This window comes from Cebus imitator, unplaced genomic scaffold (assembly GCF_001604975.1).
Source record: "Cebus imitator isolate Cc_AM_T3 unplaced genomic scaffold, Cebus_imitator-1.0 Scaffold139, whole genome shotgun sequence".
Classification (NCBI taxonomy): domain Eukaryota; kingdom Metazoa; phylum Chordata; class Mammalia; order Primates; family Cebidae; genus Cebus; species Cebus imitator.
Genome location: NW_016107454.1, coordinates 357232 through 367759, shown reverse-complemented (window position 1 = coordinate 367759; position 10528 = coordinate 357232). Strand labels below are relative to the sequence as shown.

General features: G+C 56.2%; 1 protein-coding gene across 4 annotated transcripts in view; it reads left to right on the top strand.

Moving 5' to 3' along the window:
• The window catches only part of EIPR1 (EARP complex and GARP complex interacting protein 1), a 164866-nt gene extending 158933 nt beyond the window's left edge, over positions 1-5933 (top strand). For 3 of the 4 annotated variants that reach the window (XM_017541979.2, XM_037743262.1, XM_017541978.2), the window contains 3 exons: positions 415-582; positions 1977-2144; positions 5423-5931. In XM_017541979.2, coding sequence (XP_017397468.1) covers positions 415-582; positions 1977-2144; positions 5423-5597 — 511 coding nt within the window. In that variant the 3' untranslated portion in view covers positions 5598-5931. Of the gene's footprint in view, positions 1-414; positions 583-1976; positions 2145-5422 lie in introns of all 4 variants that reach the window. The other variant, XM_017541977.2, reaches the window with a different exon arrangement.
• Positions 5934-10528: the final 4595 nt, after the last annotated feature.

Sequence of the window (10528 nt, the reverse complement as noted above, 5' to 3'; positions counted from 1 at the left end):
CTCCCCGTCTTTTTCTTCTTTTCTTTCCTCACTGCACCCTTCCAGAATTTGCCAGGCGTCCTGTCCAAACGTCTGCCTCCGCGTCCCTGTGGCAGTTGCAGCCCCTCTGGCATGCTCTGATTCTCAAGATACCAAGTCACATTTTTGACAGCTGCAAAGCAAAATCTCTTCCCCAGCTCGCCAGGGCGTCACAGATATGCTCCTGGAAAGATGAGCATGGCGTGACCGCGTCGGGCGGCTGGGACAGAGGCGCTGGGGGCAGCCGCCTCCTGCAGGGGAGGGAGGTGGAGGGGCGAGGGCGCCCTGGGCCGGGGATTAGACAGGGCCTCGGGAAACCAGTGTGCGCCTGCAGCACTCGGTGGCTCTTCATAATCCGTTTCACATTTCCCTGTGTTGTTTCTCCTTCTCCCTCAGCCAGATCTACTGCATAGAGAATGCCCACGGACAGCTGGTGCGGGACCTCGACTTCAATCCCAATAAACAGTACTACTTGGCCAGCTGCGGAGATGACTGTAAGGTGAAGTTCTGGGACACCCGAAATGTCACCGAGCCCGTGAAGACCCTGGAGGAGCACTCCCACTGGTAGGGCCGCTCCTGGCGCGGTGCAGGGGAGAGGGATGGATCGTGCAGTTTATTTTGCTAATTACTTCACACACCAGCTCAGTGTGTGCCGCTATGAATCATTCAATCAACCCAGTTTTATTTTTCCTAAAGAAACACTAATTCCAAATCTGAATGTTTGTGATTTATAAACGTAGGAAAAGAAAAAAAACATTAAATTCTGTTTTCTCTTGAAACGGTACTGGTTCAAGCATGCAAAAATAAATGTGCACAGATGTTGATGCGGCATTGTTTGTAATGCCAGGAACCTGGAAACCACCCAAAGGTCTACCGCTAGGGGACCGGTTAAGTAAATTAGGTGACATCCGTGCAGCTGCCAGGAGAATGTGGAGCATCTCTGTGTGGATGTGGAAGGGTGCCCGAGACCACTCATTCTCCCTCACGTATTACTTGAATGTTTCTCATGTGCTGGGTACTTTTTGCTAAGTCCATAAAAAGACCAAGTTGTAGAATGGCATGTATAGCATGAATCCATTTTTATGCAAATAAAGTGTGAGTGACACACACATGGGTGTACACACGTGTGAGTGACACACAGTGTGGAGGAAATGCCTGACAGAGTCAGAGCCAGAATCTCATCAGGGATCCCCCCACTCAGAGAGGGCCTTCGCCTCCTGTGGGCTGCATCCTCAGTCGGCCGAGTTCCTCATCCAAAGCTGTATTGTTTTTGCAGTCAGAAAGGAAAGCCTCGGATTACTAGTGCACAGTTTCGATGAATCCAGTGACTTGCTGGAGTTTCCTGTGGTCCGAGTGGCCGGGCCTCCCTGTGCCCCTGGCTGTGCTGGGTGCTCCTCCTGGTGTCAGGGGCCCGGCCTTGTCTGCCACCCAGGCCCTGGACCTTGTTTTGGCCTCAGCATGGCTGGGAGGCAGAAGCTCCCAGGCTTTAGGACCCGCCTCAGAAAGAAAGCTGATCCCAGTAGCCAAAACCAAGGAGAGCCCCTTGTGTCCCGGGAGGCCGCCACACCCCAGTGTCAGGACCCACGGTCCCCGGTCACTGCCCACGGGGAAGACGCTGTGGGCTTGTTTGCTGTTACCGCTAATCCACATGCTGCTCCTGGAAGGTGTTTTTTCTTAGAATTTTAGAAGCTTGTGTGGAATGTTGAGTGCTCAGCCTTCTCTTCCTGCAGGTTCAGCCAGCACTTGGTCTTCCCTATCTGTCTGTTGGCACTTAAGAGAACCCACAGTAAACCCAATCTCAGCGGAAAACTGCCTTATGTCAGGCCCTGCGACTGGGGGCCGATTGCCTGGCAGGGCCTAATGTGAGCCCCAGTCTCGGGGGCCTCAGCCGGCGCGGCGCGTTGCTGGTGCTGCCTACGGGTGACGGGTCCTCTCAGTCGCTGCCTTGCCCTTTGCAGGGTGTGGAACGTCCGCTACAACCACTCTCATGACCAGCTGGTCCTCACTGGCAGCAGTGACAGCAGAGTCATCCTTTCCAACATGGTGTCCATCTCATCGGAGCCCTTTGGCCACTTGGTAGATGACGATGACATCAGTGACCAGGAGGACCACCGTTCTGAAGAGAAGTAAGGGCATGCACTGCAGAGGCTCACACGTCCCGAGCCTTATTTCCCTGCAGGCCATCTCCCGAGCCAGGCTGTGTATGTAGAATGCTGCCAGGTGTGCGACTGGGGACCTTCTCCTTCCCCACGGCGGCCGTGGGGACCCACAGCTTCAGGTGTGCGGTTGGGGACCTTCTCCTTCCCCACTGCGGCCGTGGGGACCCACAGTGCCAGGTGTGCCGTTGGGGACCTTCTCCTTCCCCACGGCGGCCGTGGGGACCCACAGCTCCAGGTGTGCGGTTGGGGACCTTCTCCTTCCCCACTGCGGCCGTGGGGACCCACAGCTCCAGGTGTGCGGTTGGGGACCTTCTCCTTCCCCACGGCGGCCGTGGGGACCCACAACTCCAGGTGTGCGGTCAGGGACCTTCTCCTTCCCCACGGCAGCCATGGGGACCCACAGCTTCATGTGTGCAGTCGGGGACCTTCTCCTTCCCCACGGCAGCCATGGGGACCCACAGCTTCAGGTGTGTGGCTGGGGACCTTCTCCTTCCCCACGACAGCCGTGGGGACCCACAGCTCCAGGTGTGCGGTTGGGGACCTTCTCCTTCCCCATGGCAGCCGTGGGGAACCACAGCTTCAGGTGTGCAGTCGGGGACCTTCTCCTTCCCCACTGCGGCTGTGGGGACCCACAGTGCCAGGTGTGCCGTTGGGGACCTTCTCCTTCCCCATGGCAGCCGTGGGGACCCACAGTGCCAGGTGTGCTGTTGGGGACCTTCTCCTTCCCCATGGCAGCTGTGGGGACCCACAGTGCCAGGTGTGCTGTTGGGGACCTTCTCCTTCCCCATGGCAGCCGTGGGGACCCACAGCTTCAGGTGTGCGGTCGGGGACCTTCTCCTTCCCCACGGTGGCTGTGGGGACCCACAGTGCCAGGTGTGCCGTTGGGGGCCTTCTCCTTCCCTGCTGCAGCCGTGGGGATGCAAACCTCCAGGGGTGCTGTCATTAGCAACCCAGGTGGCTTAGGTGGTAGGTGGATTACGGCTAGTTGCGGTTTTAAAATAGATTTCTCTGTATTTGTGTTTGTATTCTTATTGCATGGATAGTGTGAATGAATGTCAGTGATCTTCAGAATTCAGCATGGGTAGTGTGAATGAATGTATCCTGACCCTCGTAGCACTCCCTGTCAGAGACATATCAAATTGGTATCTTCTCTGGCGTAGATTGGAGCGCATGGGGCTCAGGATTTTGGCCGTCAGCTCCCTGGCCCTCCACTGACCGGTAGCCGGGCTGAGACTCGAGGCCAGCTTTCCCCGGCGCAAACCCAGGTCCTGTGTAGCTTCTGGAGACTCTGCAAAATGTGGTCAGCCATGATGTATGTTTTCTAGTGACACCATCATGGTTCTGGATTTTCCCAAAGCTTTTCCCTGTGCGCTTTGATTTCCAATCCTAGTTGAGATGGGAGATTGCGAAGGGCACCCTCTTCATGCCCGCATCTGGTCAGCGGTGCTGTGCCGGGGCCCCCGTGTCCTTGAGTGTCCACCTTCACAAGCAGCAGCTGCTTCCTGGGGGCTGACTGGGTGCGATTCAGATGCAGCCATGGAGATTCATGCCCCACGTTCCAGAGGAAGGAGGTTCTGGAATAAAACCCAGTGGAGGTGGACGGCTGGAGCCCGTAGATCTGATGGGGTCTGTCCCTCTGTTTTGGGGTCCTTTGTACTGTTTTTGTCTGACTTCTTCCCCTGCCCACCTGACCTTGGTCTGACCTCCTCCGTGAGAAGTCCTCTGTCTTCGGGCCCTCCTCTGCCCTGGCAGGCGGCCCCTCTGTCTGTCTCTTGACTCTTTGGTTTGGTTTGTTTTTGAGACAGGGTCCCACTCTGTCATCCAAGCTGGAGGAGTGGCACTATCCGTGCCCACTGCAGCCTTGACTTCCTGGGCTTGGGTGACCCTCTCACCTCAGCCTCCCAAGTGGCTGGGACAGCAAGTGCACACCACCAGGTCTGGCGAATTTTTTGTAGAGACAGAGTTTTGCCACGTTGCCCAAGCTCGTCTCAAACTCCTGAGCCCAAGCGATCTGCCCACTTCAACCTCCCAAAGTGCTAGGATTGCAGGCGTGAGCCCGACTCTGCTGTTCTGTTCAGTGATTAGAAACTGGGTCCACCGTAGGATGATACTGAAGCACTCGCACGGCGGCGTCTCCCGGTGCCTGTGGGCCTGGCCTTCTTTACTGTCTTCTCTGCCATGCCCAGGGAGACATGCGCCTCCTCACCACGTCTGTCCCTGTTAGGGGAGGAGCCTGAGGGCCCTCGGTCGGAAGACTGCTACGGATGCCGGGTCGTCCTCTGGGCAGCGGTGTCATGGGAGCATGATAGGAAGGAAGGAGGGGATCGGGGCTGCGTGAAGGTCTTGGGACGTCCCTCAGCTGTGGTGTCCTGCTGCGTTCAGGACACTATTATTCCCCCTAAGGATGTTCACCTCGTATTTGTCACAGCATCAGTTGACCACTGGCAGCTTCACTTCCTGGGAAGCCAACTTCCCCAGAGGGTTCACCTTGCTGGGGAGCGGGGAAGCATTTTCCTGCAAAGAAATGCAGAAGCAGTTAGAATGAGGTGCACAAATTCAGTGAGAATTTTTTGTGAAATGGGAAGGAAAATGCGAGGATTCCCTGGTCAGGGCTCCCAGTGAGGAGAACTCAGTCAAGGGAAGGCGAGGTGGGAAAACACCCTTGGGGGGGCCAGGCAGGTCACACCCCTGCTGTCCCCACTGGGCCAGTGCGTCTTTCTCTTGGTGTCCTAGGGGGCATCCTCAGCCCAGCCCCACCCCCATCCCAGCAGGGCCCCTCGCGCCCCAGCCTCCTACTCCTACATAGCCAGCAGCTGGACCTGCTGCTTCCCAGGGTCCTTTCTGCTCAAGCAGTAGGGGTTTTTAACGTCCTGCGTTACCCAGACATGGTGACCACCTCCCCCTGAGCAAAGGAAGCCCTTGGAAGACCTCCGACAGGATATCACCCCAGGCCCTGTGGGCCAAGGACAGCAGACACCAAGACACCACGTGCTACTCACACTGATTTCCAAAAACCGTGTGATAAATGCCCGCGCCGCAGCGACAGTGAGGGTATCTGGGCGTCTGGAGGGACCACCCCACTGTCCTCAGCATGGGCTCCTCTAACTTTTCCCATCACATAGCAGAGAAAGCTGAGACCCCGGGACCTCCCGTGTCCGCCGATAGGAACACTCGCGTCCTCCCTGCGCCTCTCCCACCCACCCCTCCAGAGCCGTCACGCTCAGTCTGTCTTTGTTGCGTTCCAGGAGTAAGGAGCCCCTGCAGGACAACGTCATCGCCACCTACGAGGAGCACGAGGACAGCGTCTACGCCGTGGACTGGTCCTCGGCCGACCCGTGGCTGTTTGCCTCCCTGAGCTATGATGGGAGGCTGGTTATCAACAGGGTCCCCAGGGCCCTGAAGTACCACATCCTGCTGTAACGCGAGGCTTTGGGTCATCCAGGTTCCACTGGGTGGTTATCCTGGTGGCAGATTCTCACACAGTCACAGCTCTTCGGAGGTGATTGGTCTTCCAGGTGACTTCCTCTCTGGGAGAGCTGTGTGGCCTTCCTCCAGCTGCAGCGTTTATGAATGGCGTGGATGGGCTGCTGTCCGTGGCATAACCCCTGTCAGTGGAGGCGGAGCCCCATGTTGTTATGTGAATAACATCTTTTCTGTTTTAGGGGTGTTGGGAGTTTCTCTTTTTAAAAAAGTCTGTTCCTGTAAGAGTAATTCTTTCTCTTGAGAGTAAAACATGAACCAAGTCCACGCTGCACAGATGCCCAGCTCTTTCTTTTGGGAGCTCTGCCTTGTGACGGCATCTCCTGGGTCTTGGTCCATATTCTCTCTCCTGACCCAGGAAGATGCAGATTGTCAGAGGTGCACCCTCCACGCCACCCTGGCACGGAACTCCTGGGGTGGTGCTGGCTGCAGCAGCAGTGGTGGGCACCCGGCGCGTGTCCTGGGCTGAGCTGCTGAGATGTATTTTCCCTGCTGTAGACACAGGCTCTGCCCTGCCTGGGCCTCCTGGCCTCCCCTGTCTCTGTGGCCTGTCCTGATGCATTTCCACGGCTGTAGATGCAGAGTCTGCTCTGTTGGGGCCTCCCTGTCCTCCCCTGGTCTCTGAGGCTGTCCTGATGTGTTTCCACGGCTGTAGACACAGGCTCTGCCCTGCCTGGGCCTCTCTGGCCTCCCCTGTTTCTGTGGCCTGTCCTGATGCGTTTCCCCTGCTGTAGACACAGACTCTGCTCTGTTGGGGCCTCCATGGCCTCCCCTGATCTCTGAGCCCGTCCTGTGCTGTGTCCTGCCCACCTTGGCTGGTGGCCTTGTAGGTGCTGTCCTCCCTGACCGGGGAGCTTGGGGTTGGGCTCCCATGTCTCAGTTTTTGGGGACCCCACGCTCACAGGCTCTTACACTCATTGGCGCCCCACTCGAGGAATCCCCAAACACTGACGTCGCAGCCTCTGTCCACGTTCGCTCGGATGCGCGGGGTTTGTTCTGCACATCTGGTGAGTGTTCCCGCTGGAGAAGCCACCCGGGCCCTGGACTCTGGGCTCTGCCTCCTTTAGGCCTCCACCTGGCCAGGTGTCCCTGTGGGGGCCACATCTGCACTCTGCTGCCCTGATCACCTCGTCCGTAATGATGGGAGGGGTGGGCTGAGCACACAGGCCCGTCAGCTCTGGGGTTTGGCGATCCTGGGCCAGGTCTTGCCTGTCCTGCAATGAAGAAATGTTCCTGCTGCAGCACCCCTCTGCCAGCCTGTGCTTTGCTGCTAAGGACACTGTGCACCCAGAGGACCACATCCTTGATTTTCTTTTCATAGGTGAGGGTTCACAGGAAGTGGAGGTCATAGGGGAGGGGTGAAAAGGTGAGGTCCTGGGGGAGAGGTGGGTAGGTGTGGAGGGGGGTCCACGGATGGGGCTGTAGGGAGGGGTGTGCAGGTGGGTGGGGCTGTGTGGAGGGGCGTGCAGGTGAGGGGGCTGTGGGAAGGGGCACGCAGATGGGTGGGGCTGTGGGGAGGGGCATGCAGGTGGGGAGTGGGGGTGGGCAGGAACAGTCAGGTGTGTTGCAGAGCCTCTAGCATTTCTGCTTCCAGCATTTCTGCACATGTGGGACATCGTGGCATTCTAATGTCAGTCCTCTCTTCAGTTGCCATCAATTGAAAGAAAACGTATATGTTTAATAAACATAAATTGAGTGCCTACTGTGTACCCCCCACTTCTAGATGCTGCAGTTGGTGCAGCCCCAGCGGTGATTAGGGCAAGTCTCAGCTTCCCTGGAGTGAGTGCTCCTGTGTGCCGTCAGGTGACAAGGGGACAGAGGCCACAGAGGAGGGGCCAGGGAGTGCTGTGGGAGCACAGCTCTCTGAGAAGGCGATGTGTGAGCCAAGGCCCAGGGTTGGAGCAGGGTGGTCCTGGGTGTGTGGGTCAGGTGGGGAGGCGCTGGGCTCACGTGGGAAGGAGGCGGGAGGCCCAGCAGTGGGGACCTGGAGGCCTGCCGTTTTGAGATGCAAGCAGCTGAGCAGGTGGAGTCATGTGTGGATGGTTTACTGCTTCTGACTGGTTCTGTTTATTTTTCTGTTCAGTTCTCTATACTGTGGTCAGGGCACAGAACAGTTCACCCCCAAAACCCCCTGCTGCCCTGCGTGGCCCCTCCCCCAGCCCCAGGCGTGGCCACCTGGATCTGGTGCCAAGGCGGTCGTTTGGTCTGAAGTCATGAGCAGGAGACGGGCAGCTTGCAGGCCCGCAGTGCCTCCGAGACGCTCCTTCCTCGTGTGTTAGTGCCCGCTGCGGGGTTGCCTGGCTTGCCATCCGCTCAGCACTGAAGGGCGCTTGTGTGGCCTCCAGGGCTTGGCGATGGTGCCTGGGTGGAAAACCTGTGCGCAGATATTTGTGTAAATGTAAGTTTTACTTTCTGGGGCCGGTGTTGGCAAACAGCCCCAGCCACATCCAGCCAACCCCGCCTCTGCACACTCATGGGGTGCATCTGGCGGGACAAGGGCAGAGAGGAACGGGGCGGTGACTGTGGCCCTCAAAGTCTAAAATGTCTACTTTCAGATCCTTTCTAGAAAAGGCCTGCTGACCCTGCCTCAGGGTAAAGGCTTGAGTGCTGACTGGTGCAGTGAGTGTGTCAGTTTAACTCATGAGAAGCCAGCCGCTCAGGTGTGCGGTGGCCACACTGTTTCACACGCACAACGCACGCACACCGGCGGCACCGATGACCCACCCACTCTGACCCTCCACAACCGGGGCTCTTGCCTTGTCTCAGTGGGCGGGCACAGCTCTGTGCTGTGTGAACCTCACTTTCCTAACAGCTGATGGAGCTGAGCTGTATAACCTCTTTGATGAAGCTGATTTTTTACATTAAATTGATTGTTAATTAGTTATGTATTTAATTACTATTAATTTTGAGAGTTCTGTGTGTATTGGGATGTAAGTCCTTTGTCAGCTAAATGATTTGCAAATATCTGCTCCCTGGCTTTTAATCTCATCTTTTCATTCTCTGAACAGCATGTTTTACTGAATTTCTGTGAAGTCCAGCTCAACGCCTCATGTTTTTTTCTTTATGATTCGAGCTTTTGGTGTCATATCTAAGAGCGCAGTCCAACCCCAGGCCACTCAGATTTTCTCCAATGTTTTCTTCTAAAAACTTTATGATTTTCATTTTGACCTATGGTTCCTTCAGGGCTAATTTTTTTAAATAAGATGTGAGTTTCAGGTTGCTGTTTCTTTCTTTTCATATAGATATCCAAGTATTTCCAGGTCACTTGTTGCAAAGACTGTCATTCCTCCATCAAATTCCTTTTCCTCCTTTGTCAGAAATCAGTTGGCCCCGATACAATTTGGCTGTGTCCCCACCTAAATCTCATCTTGAACCGTAACTCCTACATTCCTTCACGCCCTGGGAGGATCCCGGTGGGAGGTGATTGAATTATGGGGGTGGGTCTCGTGACAGTGAATGAGTCTGATGGTTTGATACAGGGAAACCCGTTTGGCTTGATCCTCGTTCTCTCTGTACCTGCTGGGGCAGCCCTCCAGGAGCCACATGTGGCATCAGCCAGTTTTATACCTTCATTCAGCGAGGGGCGAGGTGGAAAGTGCTTGCCTTGTCCCGCCGGGTACCAGAACTCTCTGCGATCCCAGTTTAGAAGGTGCTGCTGCATTGAGGGTCAACCTAGCATGGAATTGTCAGACCTGCTGCTAACAGACACCATCTCAGAGATGGCAGAGAGGCCAAGAGGCGGCAGAGCCTCTGAGAGGTGATTTCTGGATGTATTTTACAGGAGGAGCCATAGGTTTCACAAGTGAGAATTCAGTGTGAGGTAAAGAGCAGGACCAGGGGTGACGGTGACCCAAGCTGTCCAGCCTACGTGGCTCGATGGCTTGCTGACACAGGACAGGCAGGTGGAGGTGGGTGTGGATAGCGGAGACAAGCTTGGTTGGGGTTGTTTGAGACACTTAATGAATATTCAAGCAGCGATGTGGAGTATATTGTGGGTGATACGAGGTCAGGGGAGAGGCCCAGGCCAGAGGCGTAAGCTTCGTTCTTGTTCATGCATAGGTGGCCTCCAACGCAGGGCCCCCAGGAGACCACAGGAAAGTCTCGTAGAGAAGAGGGCAAGTGAGCCCTGGGGCGAGGAATCTTCAGAGGAGGTGAAAGTCTGGGGATAGGAGGGCACAGGGCATGGGGTATCCAGGAGCCAAGCATGGGAGTTTCTCGGAGGACTGAAGCACTTGGTGCTGTGGATGGAGCGTCAGATGTTGGGGAGAATGAGCTGGAGACAGACACGGGCATGGAGGTGTGGATGGCCCTGGGGAGGCGCCCAGGCAGCCTGTGGACGGCAGGAGCAGCTCAGGACGAGAGCGGCGGGAAGACAGGAACTGGAGGAGCTGTGTAAAGGAAACAGAGCAGGAGGAGTCACCCCCCCGGGCATGTGGCCACTAGAGGATTCTCTCTCTCTTTTTTTTTAAATTGAGATGGAGTCTTGCTCTGTTGCCCAGGCTGGAGTACAGTGGTGCAATCTCAGCTCACTGCAACCTCCACCTCCGGGGTTCAAGCCATTCTCATGCCTCAGCCTCCCGAGTAGCTGGGATTTCCAGTTTGTGCCACCATTCCCTGCTAATTTTTGTATTTTTAGTAGAGATGGGGTTTCACCATGTTGGCCAGGCTGGGCTCAAACTCCTGACCTTAAGTGATCCGCCCACCTCGGCCTCCCAAAGTGTTGAGCCACCGCACCCAGCTGAGGATCTCTCTCTTTAAGAAGGAGAAATATCTGTAGTTCTGAATGTGGATAGGCTAGTCCAGTGGAGAAGCACAGAGGGAAGAAGGGAGGTCCTGAAACAGGAAGGCGAGGGTGCGATCTGGCAAGCAAT